This window comes from Stegostoma tigrinum, chromosome 5, assembly GCF_030684315.1.
Source record: "Stegostoma tigrinum isolate sSteTig4 chromosome 5, sSteTig4.hap1, whole genome shotgun sequence".
In the NCBI taxonomy this organism is placed as follows: domain Eukaryota; kingdom Metazoa; phylum Chordata; class Chondrichthyes; order Orectolobiformes; family Stegostomatidae; genus Stegostoma; species Stegostoma tigrinum.
The window spans coordinates 52173462-52197241 of NC_081358.1; the positions used below are offsets into that span (position 1 = coordinate 52173462).

Consider the following 23780-nt stretch of genomic DNA (forward strand, 5'->3'; position numbering starts at 1 on the left):
AAAAGGTCTAATACATTATTCCCAAATTTAAACTCAGCCTTTCTGCCATTTAGATTACTTTAAGGGACAGAGTCAGTTCTTTGGCCATGCAATGTTTTATCATTCTGACACTTAACTGTATATCAGAACACTTTGTGTACTTGTCTCAGTCCACCTTCAGTTCTGAGGGCTCTCAGTATGCATACGTACAAAAGTCTGTACACCCAGAAGCTCCCAATTTGGAATCTACACTCTGTAGCAGTGATTACTTCAGCATTGAAGATTACCTGGTTTACAGTCGCGCACATTGTCTTCAGGGAAATCTGTGTCCGAGATTGAGGGAACATGATTCCTTCAAATATGTTTTTGCCTCTTGCAAGTTCTTAGTTTGATTCCACTGCAGTTGCTGTTAAAGTAAAGACTACATGATGTTATAAACACAAGGATTATTATGATATGAACATTTTGCCAAATTCTTCATTGTTTTTACAAACATACAATGGCTATGTTCCTTTAAGAGCTGACAGTATTTTGACAGTATGTATTAAAAATTCGCAACTTGTGTAACCAGCTGAGCCCAAACCCTTTCCTTTCCCAGAAGCAGTGTTGTACCAATTCCATATTGTGATCAAATTTTTTTCCTTCACTGTAAGTTTGGTTTTATTTGGCCCGCTGTTTTTTTCTAGATTATCCCCTTTGAACATGGGTGCAAATAAAAGCTCTAGATTTTGTGGCACTACTGAGTTCTTGGTCTGTGAGACATCCTGGTCAAGTTTCAGCACGTTTTTGCTTAGGATTGAAGTCGCTTCTGTCAGAAGTGAAACTAAATTTTTAGGCTTCAGTAATATTTTCCTACTTTGGTGCTACAGCAGGAGATTTCACATTTTTGCATTAGTTTCTGGCATAAATTACAGTGCATTTACAGCAGAAACACTCGGTTTAAGCCCCACTTAGGTTCCAGTGGAAATGAAGGGAAGAGGAAAATACACTTTCCTTGTTAGAATCCAACCAATAAAATAAAGGGTTGAGAATTTATTTCTCCTTTTGTTGTTCCTCCTCCTTCACCTTGTTCCACATACCTTGCCCCTCAGTTAAACTTTTCTTTGTTTACCACTTCCACCACTCCCAAATTCACCTCGAGTTTCAGCCCAAAAAATGTCCAGCTCTCCTGCCGTCTTCCCTTGGGCTCATTCTTGAACAATACGTTACCCTCAATGATATCAATGTTCAGCTCAGCTTCCATTCTGTCTTTTCCTGTGGACATCAGTTCAACCTCCCCTTCCATGAAATCTCCTACCCATATTCACAGTCACCCCCTTTGCTCCTTACCATAGGTTTGATAGCTGACCAAAGCCATGACTAAACTCATATCTGCATCCCTCGCCGTCAATCTCAACTCTGTACCCCCATAAGCAGCTTCTGCATTTAAACCTGGGAAAATAAACTCTGCTGCAAGTTATATACAACATCAATTTCAAACAGCTGCCCAGCCTTTGGCCTTGCATTCATTGTTAACAGTTTTATAGCTCCCAGATTATTCAACTACTCCCTCACCTTCATGTTTGATGCACTGGCTCTCAGCAAAACTTTTATTCTGTTGCATTTTGGTTGTTCCCATGATATGGGCCACCCAGACTTCACTTGCTCAAGTCCAAGGAATGCTGAGATAACAAGGTGTAGAGCTGGATGAACACGGCAGGCCAAGCAGCATCAGAGAAGCGGGGAAGCTGACGTTTCAGGTCTAGACCCTTCTTCAGAAAACCATCCAGCTCTACACCTTGTTATCTCAGATTCTCCAGCATCGGCAGTTCCCCCTATCAAGGAACGCTGGCTTGAGTTTATCTGAAACATAACTGGTTTACTGACAGGACTTGATCTCATTGTACTCATCAAGTGCTTTGAGTCTCAGTCTCCTCTACTCTAAGGTCACCTTGACATAGTGCTTTATTCCAAGTTTCTTTTCTCCACTGTCAGACAGCTTTCTAAGCACTTTTACCCTGCTCTCTCCTTGTTCATTTCCAAGACACAAATGAGGAACACTAGATATTCTTATATCTAGGAGGGCCTAAGCTACATCTGCGCTTGCTTCTGTCACCTTTGCTATCTAGGTTCCTTTCTGTTATAGCCCTGCTGCTGCATATCCCCTCATACCTTTCTTGAGATTCTTCCAGCCATGAGACACTTCTTGTTTCCATGAACTCTATCAGCCAAGCTGCTATATGTTGTAGCACATGACACTGTGCACTCAATTGTGAACATTCATCACCATTTAGCTGGGGTTTGTCTTCCCGACCATCATTTACCAGATGACACTCAGCCTCTCTGATTCTAAAGGAAAAGTATAAGGACAGTTATGAAAGGATTGATGAGGGAAGAGCAGTGGACGTAATCGTTATGGACTTCAGTAAGGCATTCAAAAAGGTTTCTCATGATAGACTGCTTAGATCGCATGGAATTCAGGGAGAACTAGCCATTTGGATACAGAATTTGGCTCAAAGGTAGAAGACAGACGATTGTGGTGGAGGATTGCTTTTCAGAGTGGAGGCCTGTGACCAGAGGTGTGCCACACAGATCCTGAACCGAAACATCAACTTTCCGGCTCTTCTGATGCTGCCTGGCTTGCTGTGTTCCTCCAGCTCCATACTGTGTTATCAGTGCTTGGTCCACTGCTTTTTGTCATTTATGTAAATGATTTGGATGTGAACATAGAAGGTATGGTTATACAGATGGCACCACAATTGGAGGCATAGTGGACAGCAAAGAAGGTTATCTCAGGGTACAATGGGCTGAGGAAGGGCAGATTGAGTCTAATATTGATAAATATGAGGTGCTGCATTTTGAAAAGGTTGCTATCTAGGTTCCTTTCTGTTATAGCCCTGCTGCTGCATATCCCCTCATACCTTTCTTGAGATTCTTCCAGCCATGACATCTCTATGACTCTTTGACACTGCTTCCACATCCTTTGGCCCTGAACAAGATTCTAATGGACAGTGAAGAAGAATAACTTTACTTTTGAAGTATTCAACATTCTTTTAAACTCTATGACTAGATAGGGTAAATGCAGGAGACATGCTGTGATGACAAGGGAGTCCAGAACCAAGGGTCACAATCGAAAAAAGAAATCATAAGAAACAGGAGAAGGAGTAGAGCATTCATCCCCTCAAATCTACACTACCATTTAGTAAGATCATGGCTCTGATCTACCCCAGGCCTCAAACATCTCCTCTGGCCTTCTCCTGAAAGCTGTAAACACCCCAATATTTCAAAGTTCTATCTACCCCGCTTTAGTTACTTGCAGTGATGTGGCCTCCAAGCGACACAGCATCTTGATTTGGAACTATATCGCCGCTCCTTTGCTGTCACTGAGGTGAAAATCCTCAAATTCCTTCCTAACATCACTGTGTCTCTCTATTCCAAAAGGACTGCAGCGATGAAGAAGGCGGCACGTGACCTTCTCAAGGGCAGCTAGGGACGGGGACTCAATGCGGGTTCAACCAATGATGGCTATATGTGAAAGTAAAATTTGGTAATAAAATGAATCTAATTTATCTGGTTTTTCAAATGGCCCATTATAAATGCCCTGTAATAAACTAATGGTAAGGTCAGAGAATACAGAGTTGAGTGTAGAATGGGCTAGCTGACTTCAAGGCAGAAAGCAGAGAGTGCGAGGAAAGAGCAGTTATTTCAAGTGACTGAACATGGGATGTTTCACAAGAATCAGGGCCAGAACCTGTTGCTGTTCACAACTTGCATCAATTTGGAATCAAGAACATCATTTCAAAATCTGAACATGCCACCAAATTGGAGGGATTTGTCATTTCTGAGGACTGCATCAACTATCAGAAATTGATTAATAAAACTTTTGCAAACAATTAATAAATGAAGTTCAACACCACTAAATACGAGCTAATACGTTCTGATAGGAAGAGTAGAGAAGCCACTTATTCTTGGAATGGGATTGATGAATAAAGGAATCTCAGGGTTCAAATATGGAAATCATTAGAAATTGTGCCAAGCTTGGAAAGACCATAAGAAAAACAAAATTAAGTACTTGCTTTTATTTTGGATGTGGAAAGAATTGGAAAAAAAACATTGATTTATACTATAAGTGATAATGGGAACTGCAGATGCTGGAGAATCCAGGGTAACAGAGCGTGGAGCTGGATGAACACAGCAGGCCAAGCAGCATCTTAGGAGCACAAAAGCTGACATTTCGGCCCTAGACCCTTCACCAGAGAAGGGGGATGGGGGGGGGATGCTGTTCCCATCACCTATGCTCGGTTCGCTGTAAACAACTGCACCTCCCAGCCGCGAACCATTTCAATTCCCCCTTGCATTCCCTAGACGGCATATCCATCCTGGGGCTCCTGCAGTGCCACAATGATGCCACTCAAAGATTGCAGGAACAACAACTCATATTCTGCTTAGGAACCCTGCAGCCCATTGGTATCAATGTGGATTTCACAAGCTTCAAAATCTCCCCTCCCCGCACTGCATCCCAAAACCAGCCCAGCTCATTCCCACCTTCCTAACCTGTTCTTCCTTTCACCTATCCCTCCTCCTATCTCAAGCCACACCTCCATTTCCTATCTCCTAACCTCATCCCGCCCCCTTGACCTGTCCGTCCTCCCCAGACTGACCTATCCGTTCCCTACCTCCCCACCTATGCTCACCTCTACAGGCTCCATCCCCGCCCCTTTAATTTGTCTGTCTCCTCTCCACCTATCTTCTCCTCTATCCTCCTTTGATCTGCCTCCCCCTCTCTCCCTATTTATTTCAGAACCCTCTCCCCGTCCCCCTTTTCTGATGAAGGGTCTAGGCCCGAAACGTCAGCTTTTGTGCTCCTAAGATGCTGCTTGGCCTGCTGTGTTCATCCAGCTCCACACTTTGATTTATACTATATTGCACCTTGCAATCTGTATTATAAACAGGATATAGGAGCACTGGAGAGATTTACAAGGATGGTATCAGAATTGTGTGGTTATGTGTATCAAGAAAGTATTGATAGACCTCTTCCCTCTTAGAAATAGAAGGCTGAGGAGTGTCCCCATTAAAATCTTTAAAAACATGAAAGCTTAATTGAGAGTGGAAGCTGAGGGGATAATTCCCCTTGTAGGGAAAGAACATGATCAGAGATCATCATTATAAGACAGTTGTCAAGAAGTCCAATGAGGAAGTTCAAAAGAAATCTCTTCAGTCAAAAGTAATAAGAATATGGAATATACTACAGCAGGGAGTAGTTGAAAACAACATGACAGATGCATTTAAAGAGAAGCTACACAAGCAGATGAGAAGGGAATCAATGTGTACAAAGGTAGAGAAAAGGTGGGAGGAGGCTCAATTGGAGCATAAACACTGGCATTGACTGGATGGGCCAAATGGCCATTTCTGTGCTATATATCCCATGTAATCCTGTACAAGTTAACAATATCGTGCAGTATGAATTCAATAGGCTGCCATTTATTTCTCATGAAGTGTAATCCATGTGCATGGAATAACACAATCATAGCGCCATCTTCAGTTTAGGACAGGAAAACAATAATTGTGATTTAGTGTTTTAGTACAGAGCTTGCTCCAAGTGATGCACAGGCTTTGACTAAATTACTTACTTTGTAAAAAAAAAGAAATTGTACAGATGTGACTCCATTGTGTTAATGCATATGAGAACTGGCGAATAGCCAATGTTGTTTCTTGGTTTAAGAAGGATGGCAGGGATAATCCAGCTAATTACAGGCTGGTGAGCCTTGCATCAGTGGTAGGGAAATTATTGGAGAGGATTCTTTGAGTCAGAATTTACTCCCACCTGGAAATCAAATGGGAATATTAGCGAGAGGCAACATGGTTTTGTGAAGGGGAGGTCGTGTCTCACTAAATTGGTTGCGTTTTTTGAGGAAGTGATGAAGATGTTCGATGAGGGTAGGGCAGTGAATTTTGTCTACGTGGACTTCAGTAAGGCCTTTGACAAGGTCCCTCATGGCAGGCTGATACAGAAGGTAAAATCGCATGGGGTCAGAGGTGAGCTTGCCAGATGGATTAAAAAAACTGGCTCAGTCATAGAAGACAGAGGGTAGCAGTAGAAGGGTGCGTTTCTGATGGAGGGCTGTGACTAGGGATCAGAGTTGGGACCTTTGCTGTTTGTAATATAAATAAATTATTTGGAGGAGAATGTAACTGGTCTGATTAGTAAGTTTACTGATGACACAAAGGTTGGTAGAATTGCGGATAGTGATGAGGACCATCAAAAGATATAGCAGGATATAGATCGTTTGGTGTCTTTGGCAGAGAGATGGGAGATGGAGTTTAATCTGGAAAAATGTAAGGTAATGCATTTTTTAATGTCTAATCCGGATGGAAAATATAAATGGCAGAAGCCTTAAGAGTACTGATGGGCAGATACTGATAGGGATCTGGGTGTACAGGTACAGATACACAGGTCACTGAAAGTGGCAATGCAGGTGGGAAAGGTAGTCAACAAGGCATATGGCATGCTTGCCTTCATTGGCCAGGGCATTGAGTTTAAAAATTGGCAAGTAATGTTGTAGCTTTATAGAACCATAGTTCGGCCGCATTTGGAATATTGTGTTCACTTCTGGTCCCCATGCTACCAGAAGGATGTGGTGGCTTTGGAGAGGATAGAGAAAAGATTTATTAGGATGTTGCCTGGTATAGTGGGCATTAGCTATGAGGAGCGGTTGGAGAAACTTGGGTTGTTCTCACTGGAATGATGGAGGTTGAGGGGCGACCTGATAGAGGTCTACAAGATTATGACGGGCATGGATAGAGTGGACAGTCAGAAGTTTTTTCCCAGGGTGGAAGAGTCAGTTGCCGGGGCCGTGGGTTTAAGGTGCGAGGGGCAAGGTTTAAAGGTGATGTACAAAGCAAATTTTTTGCACAGAGGGTGGTGGGTGCCTGTAACTCACTACCAGGGGAGGTAGTGGAAGCAGATACTATAGTGATTTTTAAAGGGCCTCTTGACAAATATATGAACAGGATGGGAATAGAGGGATATAGACCCGGAAGGGTAGGGGGTTTTAGTTCTGATGGGCGGCATGTTGGTGCAGGCTTGGAGGACCAAAAGGCCTGTTCCTGTACTGTATTTTTCTTTGTATCAGAGATAATTGGAACTGCAGATGCTGGAGAATCCGAGGATAACAAAGTGTGGAGCTGGATGAACACAGCAGACCAAGCAGCATCTTAGGAGCTTGGCCTGCTGTGTTCATCCAGCTCCACACTTTGTTATCTCTGTAATTTTCTTTGTTCTTTGTTTGTCTGTGTTGATGCATTAGTACAATAATTCTGCTGTCAGAAAAAGTTTAACTTTGCACAGACACATAATTAGGTCTCAAATTCAACGATCAAAGTCTTGGTCACAGTGGTAGGTTTTAAAGAGAGTCTTAAGGGAGCAAGGTGAGGTATTCAGACAGCTACATACGAGCAGTTTTCCAGAGTCTGGGGACAAAGTAACATTTAAGGATGTGGTGGCTTTGGAAAGGATAGAGAAAAGATTTACTAGGATGTTGCCTGGTATAGTGGGCATTAGCTATGAGGAGCGGTTGGAGAAACTTGGGTTGTTCTCACTGGAATGATGGAGGTTGAGGGGGGACAGTGATCGATGGCGGACCAATCTTGGAGATGCTGAAGAGGCCAGAATGAGTTAATTGCCGTTATCCCAGGAGATTTGTGGTGCTGGAGCTGTTTGCAGAGAAATGGAGAATTGTGGCCAATGAGAGTTTTGAAAACAAGGATAAGAATTTTAAAATCATGACACTGCTTGACCAGGATCCCTTGTATGTCAACACCCAGCACAGGAATGATATTGGAATGGGACTGGGTGCGACTTAAAATATAGAGTCATAGAAGTCTGCAGCACAGTAAAGGCCTATTGAATCAATGCTGGTCAAAAACAACTAGCTAACTTATCATAAATCCCATTTTCCAGCATTTGACCCGTAGCTGTGCATGCTTTAGCATCACAAGTATACATCTAAAAACTACTTGAATGTAATCATAGATAATGGGAACTGCAGATGCTGGAGAATTCCAAGATAATAAAATGTGAGGCTGGATGACCACAGCAGGCCAAGCAGCATCTCAGGAGCACAAAAGCTGACGTTTCGGGCCTAGACCCTTCATCAGAGAGGGGGATGGGGAGAGGGAGCTGGAATAAATAGGGAGAGAGGGGGAGGCGGACCGAAGATGGAGAGTAAAGAAGATAGGTGGAGAGAGTATAGGTGGGGAGGTAGGGAGGGGATAGGTCAGTCCAGGGAAGACGGACAGTTCAAGGAGGTGGGATGAGGTTAGTAGATAGCTGGGGGTGCGGCTTGGTGTGGGAGGAAGGGATGGGTGAGAGGAAGAACCGGTTAGGGAGGCAGAGACAGGTTGGACTGGTTTTGGGATGCAGTGGGTGGGGGGGAAGAGCTGGGCTGGTTGTGTGGTGCAGTGGGGGGAGGGGACGAACTAGGCTGGTTTAGGGATGCAGGAGGGGAAGGGGAGATTTTGAAACTGGTGAAGTCCACATTGATACCATATGGCTGCAGGGTTCCCAGGCGGAATATGAGTTGCTGTTCCTGCAACCTTCGGGTGGCATCATTGTGGCACTGCAGGAGGCCCATGATGGACATGTCATCTAGAGAATGGGAGGGGGAGTGGAAATTGTTTGCGACTGGGAGGTGCAGTTGTTTGTTGCGAACTGAGCGGAGGTGTTCTGCAAAGCGGTCTCCAAGCCTCCGCTTGGTTTCCCCAATGTAGAAAGAGCCGCACCGGGTACAATGGATGCAGTATACCACATTGGCAGATGTGCAGGTGAACCTCTGCTTAATGTGGAATGTCATCTTGGGGCCTGCGATAGGGGTGAGGGAGGAGGTGTGGGGACAAGTGTAGCATTTCCTGCGGTTGCAGGGGAAGGTGCCGGGTGTGGTGGGGTTGGAGGGCAGTGTGGAGCGAACAAGGGAGTCACGGAGAGAGTGGTCTCTCCGGAAATCAGACAGGGGTGGGGATGGAAAAATGTCTTGGGTGGTGGGGTCGGATTGTAAATGGCAGAAGTGTCGGAGGATGGTGCGTTGTATCCGGAGGTTGGTAGGGTGGTGTGTGAAAACGAGGGGGATCTTCTTAGGGCGGTTGTGGCGGGGGCGGGGTGTGAGGGATGTGTTGCGGGAAATACGGGAGACGCGGTCAAGGGCGTTCTCGATCACTGTGGGGGGAAAGTTGCGGTCCTTAAAGAACTTGGACATCTGGGATGTGCGGGAGTGGAATGTCTTATCGTGGGAGCAGATGAGGCGGAGGAATTGGGAATAGGGGATGGAATTTTTGCAGGAGGGTGGGTGGGAGGAGGTGTATTCTAGGTAGCTGTGGGAGTCGGTGGGCTTGAAATGGACATCAGTTACAAGCTGGTTGCCTGAGATGGAGACTGAGAGGTCCAGGAAGGTGAGGGATGTGCTGGAGATGGCCCAGGTGAACTGAAGGTTGGGGTGGAAGGTGTTGGTGAAGTGGATGAACTGTTCGAGCTCCTCTGGGGAGCAAGAGGCGGCGCCGATACAGTCATCAATGTACCGGAGGAAGAGGTGGGGTTTGGGGCCTGTGTAGGTGCGGAAGAGGGACTGTTCCACGTAACCTACAAAGAGGCAGGCATAGCTGGGGCCCATGCGGGTGCCCATGGCCACCCCCTTAGTCTGTAGGAAGTGGGAGGAGTCAAAAGAGAAGTTGTTGAGTGTGAGGACGAGTTCAGCTAGGCGGATGAGAGTGTCGGTGGAGGGGGACTGGTCGGGCCTGCGGGACAGGAAGAAGCGGAGGGCCTTGAGGCCATCTCCATGCGGAATGCAGGTGTACAGGGACTGGACGTCCATGGTGAATATGAGGTGTTGGGGGCCAGGGAATTGGAAGTCCTGGAGGAGGTGGAGGGCGTGGGTGGTGTCACGGACGTGGGTGGGGAGTTCCTGGACCAAAGGGGAGAAAATGGAGTCCAGATAGGTGGAGATGAGTTCGGTGGGGCAGGAGCAGGCTGAGACGATGGGTCGACCAGGGCAGGCAGGTTTGTGGATTTTGGGAAAACCTCCGCTCAGTTCGCAACAAACAACTGCACCTCCCAGTCGCAAACAATTTCCACTCCTCCTCCCATTCTCTAGGTGGCATGTCCATCATGGGCCTCCTGCACTGCCACAATGATGCCACCCGAAGGTTGCAGGAACAGCAACTCATTTTCCGCCTGGGAACCCTGCAGCCATATGGTATCAATGTGGACTTCACCAGTTTCAAAATCTCCCCTTCCCCTACTGCATCCCTAAACCAGCCTAGTTCGTCCCCTCCCCCCACTGCACCACACAACCAGCCCAGCTCTTCCCCCCCACCCACTGCATCCCAAAACCAGTCCAACCTGTCTCTGCCTCCCTAACCGGTTCTTCCTCTCACCCATCCCTTCCTCCCACACCAAGCCGCACCCCCAGCTACCTACTAACCTCATCCCACCTCCTTGACCTGTCCGTCTTCCCTGGACTGACCTATCCCCTCCCTACCTCCCCACCTATACTCTCTCCACCTATCTTCTTTACTCTCCATCTTCGGTCCGCCTCCCCCTCTCTCCCTATTTATTCCAGCTCCCTCTCCCCATCCCCCTCTCTGATGAAGGGTCTAGGCCCGAAACGTCAGCTTTTGTGCTCCTGAGATGCTGCTTGGCCTGCTGTGTTCATCCAGCCTCACATTTTATTATCTTGGAATTCTCCAGCATCTGCAGTTCCCATTATCTCTGATACTATTTTAACCTCACTGCGAAGCCTCTTCCACGGATGCCTAACCTGAAGAAGTTACCCTCCTCCCTCCGGACCAACCTCAGGGAATCTCTCTCCCATTGCAACTCTCTTGTAATCTCTTCGGCCTTGAAACTGCTCGACCATGTCCTGAAGCAAACCAGGTACCACAGCCACATCACCTTCCTCAGAACCTGCCTACGGAACCAGATCATCCCCAAGGGACTACAGTCCACATTTCAGCCTTCCCAATTTGGCCCCAACCGTGACCACCTCTACACCCAGAATATTCAGACCCTTCAGAAGCGTTTCTCCCTGTGAGTCCTGAAACAGACACTTGCAGCCATGCGCCGGCACCTCCACACACTGCAATCCAGCCTGCCCCAGCTCAGAGCCTCCCTCTCCCAGACCTGCAAAGGACCCCTGCTGTTTTTCATCCTCCACAGGATCCACAGACTGAACACCCAGTTCCACTCAGCTTTACTGGACATCAAAAATCGTAAGTACAACCAACTCACGGGCCCCTGCCACCCACAAGAGGATTCCTGCGCCACCCAAATCCCGACTCTGTCCCTGCCCCTCCCCCACCATGCACCCGCCGCCATTGACCATGAGGACACGGCCGGAGACCCCACCGATGACGTCACATCCGCCTCCGCCGGCCACAGAACTTCCGGAACCGCTGCAGCAGTCACCACCTCCACGTCCAGGTACAACACCCCACACACTACCCTCACCGCAGCTGCTGCCGCCCACCCCCATCCTCCAACCGCCGACGGAACCCCGCCCCCGGCCGGCGCCGACGGTACCCCGCCCACGGCCGACGACCTCATCGCTCCGCCCACAACCTCCACAGCCAGCAACCCCAGAGGAGACAGCCACACTCAGCCCTGCCGCACCTTCACCATCCCCCCAGACCTCCCACTGACTGAGGACGAACGGTCAGTCCTCAGCAAGGGGCTCACCTTTGTCCCCCTACAACCACACATCAACGAATACCAGTCACGGTTGGACATAGAGCAGTCTTTCCGCCGTCTTCGCCTCCATGCCTACTGCTTCAACCGGGAACCTAACCCTCCTTCCACTGACCCCTTCACCCGCTTCCAACACAAGTCCTCCTCCTGGACACCACCCCCAGGCCTCCTACCCTCCCTCGACCTCTTCATCTCCAACTGCCGTCGAGACATTAACCGCCTCAACCTCTCCACCCCTCTCACCCACTCCAACCTCTCCCCCGCAGAACGGGCAGCCCTCTGCTCCCTCCGCTCCAACCCCAACCTCACCACCAAACCCGCAGACAAGGGTGGCGCAGTGGTAGTATGGCGCACTGACCTCTACATCGCCAAGGCCAGACGCCAACTCTCCGACACCACCTCCTACCGCCTCCTCGATCATGACCCCACACCCGAGCACCAAACTATCATCTCCAACACGATTCACGACCTCATCACCTCAGGGGACCTCCCACCCACAGCCTCCAACCTCATTGTTCCCCAACCCCGCACGGCCCGTTTCTATCTCCTTCCCAAAATCCACAAACCTGCCTGCCCTGGTCGACCCATCGTCTCAGCCTGCTCCTGCCCCACCGAACTCATCTCCACCTATCTGGACTCCATTTTCTCCCCTTTGGTCCAGGAACTCCCCACCTACGTCCGTGACACCACCCACGCCCTCCACCTCCTCCAGGACTTCCAATTCCCTGGCCCCCAACACCTCATATTCACCATGGACGTCCAGTCCCTGTACACCTGCATTCCGCATGGAGATGGCCTCAAGGCCCTCCGCTTCTTCCTGTCCCGCAGGCCCGACCAGTCCCCCTCCACCGACACTCTCATCCGCCTAGCTGAACTCGTCCTCACACTCAACAACTTCTCTTTTGACTCCTCCCACTTCCTACAGACTAAGGGGGTGGCCATGGGCACCCGCATGGGCCCCAGCTATGCCTGCCTCTTTGTAGGTTACGTGGAACAGTCCCTCTTCCGCACCTACACAGGCCCCAAACCCCACCTCTTCCTCCGGTACATTGATGACTGTATCGGCGCCGCCTCTTGCTCCCCAGAGGAGCTCGAACAGTTCATCCACTTCACCAACACCTTCCACCCCAACCTTCAGTTCACCTGGGCCATCTCCAGCACATCCCTCACCTTCCTGGACCTCTCAGTCTCCATCTCAGGCAACCAGCTTGTAACTGATGTCCATTTCAAGCCCACCGACTCCCACAGCTACCTAGAATACACCTCCTCCCACCCACCCTCCTGCAAAAATTCCATCCCCTATTCCCAATTCCTCCGCCTCCGCCGCATCTGCTCCCACGATAAGACATTCCACTCCCGCACATCCCAGATGTCCAAGTTCTTTAAGGACCGCAACTTTCCCCCCACAGTGATCGAGAACGCCCTTGACCGCGTCTCCCGTATTTCCCGCAACACATCCCTCACACCCCGCCCCCGCCACAACCGCCCTAAGAGGATCCCCCTCGTTTTCACACACCACCCTACCAACCTCCGGATACAACGCATCATCCTCCGACACTTCCGCCATTTACAATCCGACCCCAACACCCAAGACATTTTTCCATCCCCTCCCCTGTCTGATTTCCGGAGAGACCACTCTCTCCGTGACTCCCTTGTTCGCTCCACACTGCCCTCCAACCCCACCACACCCGACACCTTCCCCTGCAACCGCAGGAAATGCTACACTTGTCCCCACACCTCCTCCCTCACCCCTATCGCAGGCCCCAAGATGACATTCCACATTAAGCAGAGGTTCACCTGCACATCTGCCAATGTGGTATACTGCATCCATTGTACCCGGTGCGGCTCTCTCTACATTGGGGAAACCAAGCGGAGGCTTGGAGACCGCTTTGCAGAACACCTCCGCTCAGTTCGCAACAAACAACTGCACCTCCCAGTCGCAAACCATTTCCACTCCCCCTCCCATTCTCTTGATGACATGTCCATCATGGGCCTCCTGCAGTGCCACAATGATGCCACCCGAAGGTTGCAGGAACAGCAACTCATATTCCGCCTGGGAACCCTGCAGCCATATGGTATCAATGTGGACTTCACCAGTTTCAAAATCTCCCCTTCCCCTCCTGCATCCCTAAACCAGCCTAGTTCGTCCCCTCCCCCCACTGCACCACACAACCAGCCCAGCTCTTCCCCCCCACCCACTGCATCCCAAAACCAGTCCAACCTGTCTCTGCCTCCCTAACCGGTTCTTCCTCTCACCCATCCCTTCCTCCCACACCAAGCCGCACCCCCAGCTACCTACTAACCTCATCCCACCTCCTTGACCTGTCCGTCTTCCCTCGACTGACCTATCCCCTCCCTACCTCCCCACCTATACTCTCTCCACCTATCTTCTTTACTCTCCATCTTCGGTCCGCCTCCCCCTCTCTCCCTATTTATTCCAGCTCCCTCTCCCCATCCCCCTCTCTGATGAAGGGTCTAGGCCCGAAACGTCAGCTTTTGTGCTCCTGAGATGCTGCTTGGCCTGCTGTGGTCATCCAGCCTCACATTTTATTATCTTTGAATGTAATCATGGTTTCTGCCGCTACCACCCTTACAGTGGTGACTGCCAGATTTGCACCACTCTTTGGATGAAAACATTTCCCCCTCATCTTCCCTAAATCTCCTGACCCTTATCTTAAAATGTAAAGCGGAAAGGTTTCTTACAGTCTACCCTATCTATGCCCCTTATAATTTAGATATCTCAATCATGTCCCTCCTCGGTCTCCTCTGCTCCAAAGAACACAATCAGCCTATCCATAGGTAAAACTGCCCAGCCCAGGAAACACCATGGTAAATCTCTTCTGCAATGTTTTATACAGTTATATGGACAGCAAAGTTTGGTTGACCTCGAGTTTTCAGAGGGAGGAATGTGATATACCTGCCAGGAGTGGATTGAAATAAGAGTGTAGAGGTCAGAAAGGCAAAATTGAGAATTTAAGTAGCAGATCATCTGAGACAGTATTACAAGCTATGGATACACAGATAACTGCAAGTTCACATTTTGTTTAAAAGTTTAATAGTTGGAAGGATGACATTATAATTGTTTTATTATAACAAAAGACTAAAAGTACTATTGACTAAATATTATTTTTGTAGGCAACTCATGCTTTAAGTCACAAAAAAGAACATTGTCCTTTTAGCACAGCTGAAAACACACTTTGTGAATACGCTTTATACAGTCCATCAAGCAGACATTCAATTCTCTTGGACTCGTTCAAGGTGATTTTTAGCTCTCAGGGCTTCAGTTATGGACTGTGGTTATTGGTAACACCACCACCAAGTATGGTCGTCTGTGAGTCTGAAAGATGAGAGCGTTGTACTTGAATAATTCGAATGTGATAAAAAAAATGACCATGTCAGTTGCACTGAAATTTGTTCCAAGCAGCAAATAAGTTAAACAGACTGTGATTTACATTTTAAGCTAATTGTAAGATACACGAAAAACAGCAACAATTATGAGCTATATGTAAATTTCTTTGTAAATCATGCTTCTGTTGGCTGTTCAATCACCTAGTCTCCATAAAGGCATGCGTGATGTTAACAACTCAGAGGCTATATTGTGATTGTAGCTGTGTATTTAAAGGACTTTTAAATTAAATTACCTTCCTTTCCTTTGCAGCCATCTCACCTTCGCATTATCCTTTCGTGTTAATTCACCTTTTATGTTGCATCTCGATTTCATTTATTGATCCTTTTAAGTTGATCTCGCCTTTGATTTCAAGCACACTTGCCAGCCTCTTCCAATTCAGCTTGAGTGAGCTGGTGTGGCTGCCTCGGTTGGCCAGGCCAATGAGCTTAGTTAGCCTTTATCACTAACTTTGTATTCTATTGAGAAGTGGAAGCCTGAGTTCCTTTGACTGTACGTGTTGATGAGCTACTCAATGTGATAAGCCTTCACTTAAGTCACTGTAAGCATTTGTGCAAAGAAGTTTTGTTAGTTTCTGAAGGAGCCAAATGTTATAGTCATTGGAGCTTGGAAATGTTTAGGAAGAGCAAGGGTGATTCTCTGTAATCCGTAATAATGAGCACTGCTGTCAGCCCACATTTTCCCTTCCCAGGGCCTATTTCCCTGTTGGGTGATAAACCTGTAGACCATCTACTATTGTGCATTCATGGGAACAAGGCCATACCCTCAAAATGTACTGGGTCTGCCAAGTTACTAATTTTTGCTGGAAGCCTAATAGTTAAAATCAGCTGGTGCCATTTGATGGTTATTGCCTTGATTTACTTTTCTTAATCTCTTATTGGCTTTGTGGTGGCATCTGCAGGAGCCGAGCGGCCAGGCTGAAAATAGTCTAGCTGCTATAACCAGATATAATGTGTTGTCTGAGGAAACAGGAAAATGGAAAACTGACAAAATGATTGTGTGAGAGAATGCTTCTAATGCAAGCTGCAGAAGACATGTGATACTAATAGTAACCCCAGTAACCCTATTAATACTTTGGGTTACAGACTACAGTCTCTTAACAATCATTTGCCATCATCATAGTGATGATGACTGTCCAGTACATGGACATTTATTCCTATGAGAAATCTCTTTAGAGGCAGTGATCCTCATATAAATCAATTGCTCATCAGCTTCTTTCCTCAAAGCTATTCAAATGTACTTGATGTGAATTTGAAAAGGGAAGCATCTGTCCTGTTGACTCCATTCGTTCAGTGGAATGTTCTTTATAGCAGAGAAAGATATGGGATACATTTTGTATTTTGCATATTATTTACTGTTAGAGTTGTAGAGCTGTAGAGCATGGAATCAGACCCTTCGGTCCAATTCATCAATGCCGACTAGGTATTCTAAATTAATCTAGTCCCATTTGCCAGCATATGACCCAAATTCCCTCTAAACCCTTCCTATTCATATGCCCACTCAGATGCCTTTTAAATGTTGTAATTGTACCAGCCTCCCCCACTTTCTTTGGCAGCACATTCCATGCATGCACCACCTTTTGTGTAAAAAGTTGCCCCTTAGGTCCCTTTTGAATCTTTTCCCTCTCACGTTAAACTAATGCCTTATAGTTTTAGACTCCCCACCCCAGGGAAACACCTCATCTATTCCCCCTATCAATGCCCCTCATTGTTTTATAGCTTCTATTAGGTCACCCCTCAGCCTCCGATTTCCCAGGCAAAATAGCCCCAGCCTATTCAGCCTCTGTGTATAGCACATACCATCCAATCCTGGCAACATCCTAGTAAATCTTTTCTGACCCCTTTTCAAGTTTCACAACATCCTTCCTACAGCAGGGAGACTAGAATTGCATGCAGTATTCCAAAAGTGGCCTAACCAACATCCTGTATAGCCACAACATAACCTCCCAACTCCTATATTCAATGCACTGACAAATAACGGCAAGCCTACCAAATGCCTTCTTCACTATCCTGTCTACCTGCAACTTCGCTTTCAAGAAACTATGAACCTGCTCTTCAAGGTCTCTTTGTTCAGCAGTATTCCCCAGGACTTTACCATTAAGTATATAGATCCTCCCCTGATTTGCCTTTCCAAAATACAGCATCTCACTTTTATCTAAGTTAAACTCCGTCTGCCACTCCTCGACCCATTGGCCCAGCTGATCAAGATTCCACTGTGCTCTTAAATAACCTTCTTCACTGTCCACTGTACCACCAATTTTGGTTTTATCCTCAAACTTACTAACCGTACCTCTTATGTTCACATGCAGATCATTTACATAAATGACATACTCTGAGGCAACCTTTGCTGTCTACTACACCTCCAATTTGGTGTCATCTGCAAACTTACTAACTGTACCTCCAATAAATGGTTTGTAGTCATAAGGGTGAGGGATGTCAATAATGGCAAAACTTTATCATCAGCCAGCATCAGATTTGTGCCCCCTCGGGGTCACACACAGCCAGAGTCAGAAATTCTCACCAGTTCTCACTATATTTAACTCCACAATCAGGTAAGTGCCTTCTATTACACCACTGGGAGGATTTTCTTGGCACTGAGCTCTCTGAAGAACAATTCAGCCAAATTTGAATTGAATTAGACATAAAATGTACTATATGAATCTGAATGTGTAATTTTAGATGGAGTCAATAAGCTCTTCATAATGCTACCAAGAAATCTTAGTGGCCAACTGACCATCTCCATACACAGCCTTTATGTCTCCAGCCTTACTAAAACAAAACTAGAAGGTCAAGGAACTGCAAGAGAACAAGGGAATCTGCAACCTACTTGCACTCTTTCTAGATTGCCTTGTGGAATATGAATAGAAACAGGTTAGGGTATTGAAATACTTACTGGCAGAAGATCATCAATATTTTGCGGTATCAGCACTGTGATAACAATTTGTTCCAGAAAGATTGTAAGCTCTGATACTGAAAGCTACTTACACGCTTGAGATTTTGGAGTGGGATATCACATTCTTGGCCTCAGGATTGTGCTACTATGGGAAGTATTGTAATGTAAATTACAGAGAACAAAGAACACTATCACAGGGATAGTAGGAACTGCAGATGCTGGAGAATCTGAGATAACAAGGTGTAGAGCTGGATGAACACAGTAGGCCGAGCAACATCAGAGGTGCAGGAAAGCCGACATTTCGGGCCTAGACCCCCTAGACCCTGCTTCTGAAGCAGGGTCTAGGCCTGAAACGTCAGCTTTCCTGCACCTCTGATGCTGCTTGGCCTGCTGTGTTCATCCAGCTCTATACCATGTTATCTCTACACTAGCACAGGATCAAGTTGGGCCACCTAGATTGTGCCCCGACATGATGTCTTTCCAAACTAAAAACCTTTTGCCGATATGCAGTCTGTATCCCTCTATTCCCTGCCTATTCATGTATCTGTCAAGATGCCTCATAAATATTATTGTTGTATCTGCTCCTACCACCACCTCTGGCAGTGCATTCCAGGCACTTACCAGCCTCTGAATAAATATCTTGCCTCTCACATCTCTTCAAACTTACCTCTTTTACCTTAAACCTACACACCCTAATAATTGACACTTCTATACTTGGAAAAAGACTCCAACTATCCATTCTATCCATGCCTCTCATAATTTTGTCTCCTTTCAGATTGCCTGTCAACTTCTGAAGTTCAAGTAGAAACAAACTGAGTTTATCCAATCTCCCCTCAGAGCTAATACTGTCCAAACCAGGTAACATCCTGGTGAACCTTTTCTGCAGCCTGTCCAAGCCCTCCATATCCTTCTGGTAGTGTGGCGACCAGAACTGGATGCAATATTCCAAATGTTTCCTCACTAAAGTTCTTTATAGTTGCAACATGATTTGCCAATTTCTACACTCTATGGCCTGAATGATGAAGGCATGCTGTACATCTTCTTGACTTTTTATCTTTTGAGGGAAGTGTAATTTTCAAGGCGTTAAATTCACAGAGCAGCAGAGGTGGGAACTGTAATTCCATATTCAGAGGAGATACCTACATCAAAATAATTTCGATATATAAAGTTGTTTGGAATTCCAATGAATCTTCACAAATATTGAGATGAACTCGGTGTGAGGATACCTGCTAAGAATTATTTTTGTGCTGTGAATTCCATGTAGATCTCTATTTTAGTAATGGGTAGACGTATGAAAATGGATTGTTAGTTATAGTTGACCGGACTGAATCCCTGAAGTGGAGATGGAGTGACAACCTTCGTCTTCCACTTCCGCTAGGGAAGCAGAAAGAAGATATTTGGTCTGCTAGACAGCAAGGCCTGGAGGGAAGCCTAGCCTAACAAGGAAAGCCCCAGTGAAATCAAATCCAGCGTTGGCCACATACAGTAGGCCCAATAGAAATATAGGTAGTTCTGTTATAACACGTCTCGTTGATGCAAATTGGCTGTAATGTGATTGATGAATAGTGGATGCTGTTTGGATAACGTGAATGTTCTGCTGTACAGGTATAGCAATTTCCCTATAATGCGATCTTCTGTGGCGATTTTTATTACTGCAATTTTCTATAGCCCGAGGTCACACAAGAACTTAACTATCATGTCATAAGACAACCACCTGTAGTTAGAAGAGTCATAGAGATAGTGTGGTGTCTGTTTCATTATTTTTCTTGTACTCAAGAATTCAAGAATTTTGATGAATTGAGGTGACATTTGTTTATCAACTGTCTTTTTGCACTTGTAGCAATTTGATTTTTCTCTCTCGGAAAAATCTGATGTCTGATTTTATTGACTAACATGTTTGAAACAAATTTGAACTTTCTATGCTTTCTGATACAATAGAGGTGGCATGGTGGCTCAAGGGCTAGTACTGCTGCCTCACAGTGCGAGGGACCTGGGTTTGATTCCAGCTTCAGGAGACAGTTTGTGTGTAGTTTATACATTCTCCCTTATCTATGTGCATTTCCTCCAGGCGCCCTGATTTCCTCCCACAGTCCAAAGATGTGCAGGTTGGGTGGATTGGTCACAGTAAATGTAGTGTTACAGGAATAGGGTAGGTTAGGATAGGAGAGTGGGTTTGAGTGGGATGGCCTTTGGTGGGTTGTTATGGAGTGAATAGTCTGCTTCCACACTGTAGGGATTCCATAATATGGTTGCTTTTCCATTTAAACCTGACCTTCTCTCACCAATGCATCTCGGCTACCTTCAAAATGATTGGAGGAATGTGAATGATGCTACACTTGAAGGTGAAAATACTCATCAGGTCAAATATGAAGTAGAGAACAGTCAAATTCAACTCAAAACATTAACTGTTTCTCTCTCTGCAGATGCTGTTAGACCTGCTTAGTATTTCAACAATTTCTGGTTTAATTTCAGATTTTCAATGTCTGTGGTATTTTGCTTTTATGAGCTCAATATCAAGCTTAGATCATGGGTATGATGTGAATTGATGTTGGAAAGCATTGATCCATTAACAATTATAGGCCGTTGGACTGCTTATGGCAGTGACCCATCTCACTGTAACAAAGCAATATCCAAGGTAAGGCCAATCATTGACAGGATGCAGAGATGGGCTGAGAGGTGGCAGATGGAGTTCAACCTGGATAAATGCGAGGTGATGCATTTTGGAAGGTCGAATTTGAAAGCTGAGTACAGGATTAAGGATAGGATTCTTGGCAGCGTGGAGGAACAGAGGGATCTTGGTGTGCAGATACATAGATCCCTTAAAATGGCCACCCAAGTGGACAGGGTTGTTAAGAAAGCATATGGTGTTTTGGCTTTCATTAACAGGGGGATTGAGTTTAAGAGTCGTGAGATCTTGTTGCAGCTCTATAAAACTTTGGTTAGACCGCACTTGGAATACTGCGTCCAGTTCTGGGCGCCCTATTATAGGAAAGATGTGGATGCTTTGGAGAGGGTTCAGAGGAGGTTTACCAGGATGCTGCCTGGACTGGAGGGCTTATCTTATGAAGAGAGGTTGACTGAGCTCGGTCTCTTTTCATTGGAGAAAAGGAGGAGGAGAGGGGACCTAATTGAGGTATACAAGATAATGAGAGGCATAGATAGAGTCGATAGCCAGAGACTATTTCCCAGGGCAGAAATGGCTAGCACGAGGGGTCATAGTTTTAAGCTGGTTGGTGGAAAGTATAGAGGGGATGTCAGAGGCAGGTTCTTTACGCAGAGAGTTGTGAGAGCATGGAATGCGTTGCCAGCAGCAGTTGTGGAAGCAAGGTCATTGGGGTCATTTAAGAGACTGCTGGACATGCATATGGTCACAGAAATTTGAGGGTGCATCCATGAGGATCAATGGTCGGCACAACATTGTGGGCTGAAGGGCCTGTTCTGTGCTGTACTGTTCTATGTTCTATGTTCTATGTTCTAAAACTTGTAACAGGGACCAGATTGCCTTCACATTAACTTAGCTTCCAAAAGGAAATAATAATAATTTCTTGCAAGTTTGTATTTAATGCATAAGTACATAACTCAGCATGAGGCTGATAGCTAAACTCTGCAGTAACTGATGAATGAGAATCTGTGTTAATGCAAAACTGCTTGATGTACCTTTCTTAATCTTTTTATAGGCAATCTATAAAATGGTTTCTTCTGTGATGAAGATGCCAGAAGATGAGTCAACACCTGAGAAAAGGACAGAAAAAATCTTCAGACAGATGGATACCAACCGAGATGGTAAGTTCACGGCTCCTAACGAGGACTTCATTTACAATCACCTCCAATCTAATCTTCCACTTTTACAAAATTTCCCCAACAGCTCGTCATTATGATCTCTTACATAAGACACACTGGGGTATATTTGTTGACTGATAATGTTCATGTGCAGCCTCTGCAAATAACTTAGTCATAGAGTCACAGAGATATATAGCACAGAATCATGCCCTTTGATCCAACTTATCCATACTGACCAGGTATCCTAAATTAAGCTAGCCCCATTTGCCAGCATTTAGCCCATATTCCTCTAAACCCTTCCTATACTTGTTCAATATCACAGATTAAAAACATACTACAAAGAATTTATTGCTAGGATATTCAGCAGTGCTAACTGGAAGTATAACCCATTATCCACCGCTCTCTTTGTATTTACAGAATACGCCATTGTGCATTAGCACTTACCTTTTATAATAAGTATGTTGGAGAGCACCCTAAGAATGCTCTGTATTTATAAGAGGAAGCAAAACATAAACTATAACTATATACATTTCTTTCCAATGTGACTAGTTGAAGAACGGTGAATAAAATGCTAAACATTTCAGTTCTGTTTACACATGCATGAGTGCAATGTTATTAGCATGTTATAACTTGACATGAAAATTCCTATCTGTGTTGTTTTAAAGCAGTTGTTCATCCAGTACTTTATAAGCACAAACTCAGATTGTCTGAGGCAATGAGTGCAATGAAATAACACATACGAATTAAATGCTTCTGTGTTCTGGTAGCCATCAATATTACTTTACCTGGGAAAATATCATCACATTTAATGTTTCATTTTCTCACCTGAAGACAGTGACTCCTGCTGATCCACTAATCTATAACCTCTCACTATTTCTGATGCTTAGGCACAAATGGCAATTCTTCATAAGTGTGTTGGATGCTGCAAGATTCTATTTTCCTCTGCACTTCTGACTGCCTTCCCTGAAGAGCTACAATTTTGAATATTATTTTCAGTAGCTGCTTCAGAGAACATTTTTTTTTAAAGCTGAGTATTGAGCATTTCCAGACAGGTCAATCAAGTGAAAAAAACATTGTCACATTGGAGCCTATGCATATCTATTGTCAATACACAGACATTTTCTACCAATGGTCACTAATTAGCAGTCAGGAGTGGGAACCTTGGTCATTTCCCATCATGAGCATAGCCCAGCTGAGATTAATTTGGACCAGCAACAGGCAATGCAAGTGTTGCTGTGCAGTTTATTTGTGGGCTAATATCACAGTTTATAGAACAAAGAGCATTGAAATTGTTTATCTTTATCAGCTCTCTAATCCGGGACATTGACACGGCCCTCAGATGTAAATCTGCAAAAAATGGGAATAATGAGAATAGAATAAAAACTGTTATTTTCCAGAACGTATTTCTCAACAAATTTATTACACAATGAGGTATTTTAATAGTGTAGACTTGCATAAATGTTTACTGATGTGATTTTTAAATGTGAACAATGCAGTCTTGTTGGCTGATGAGCTTCAATGACAATTCCAGGAACTGGACTCAGGATAATGAAAGATGTGGTATATTTTCCAAACCAAAAGGTAGCTGTCAATCATCTCTTTTAATGATAAGCTAATAAGCAAGTTGGATTGATGTATTAAAACAGTTTACATTTGGACAGTGTTCTCTTGATAGTTCAGCCATTTAGCTGCATTAAGTCTGTCTGTAAATTTCCATATTTAACCTTGCCAGCAACTGAAGCCACATTTGTGCCAGGTTGGCATGATTTAGACTCTATAAATAAAACACCCATTCCCTTTCAGAGGACCAATAATTTGATTAGCAGATCAAGATCAAATTTCTTCATCTAGACTGATCTGACGATCAAAGAACCTGTCTGTAATTTTTAACATCTGGCCTTCTATTTGAAGTTGTAATGGAAAAAACAGCTTCCATCCATTATGCTGAGGGGAAATATGAGCCTGTCAAGGTCACATCTCCTTCCAAAATCCATTATTGCTTCCAGTGTC

At 45.4% G+C, this 23780-nt stretch overlaps 1 protein-coding gene across 11 annotated transcripts in view; it reads left to right on the forward strand.

The window, feature by feature from the left end:
* LOC125451998 (neurocalcin-delta) overlaps nt 1–23780 on the forward strand; it is a 302863-nt gene that overhangs the window by 273687 nt on the left and 5396 nt on the right. For all 11 annotated transcript variants that reach the window (XR_009445749.1, XM_059645987.1, XM_059645988.1 and 8 more), the window contains one exon: nt 21668–21773. Coding sequence is in view for 10 of the 11 variants with exons in the window: in XM_059645987.1 (XP_059501970.1) it covers nt 21668–21773 (106 nt within the window). In the remaining variant the exon portion in view is untranslated. The remainder of the gene's footprint in view (nt 1–21667; nt 21774–23780) is intronic.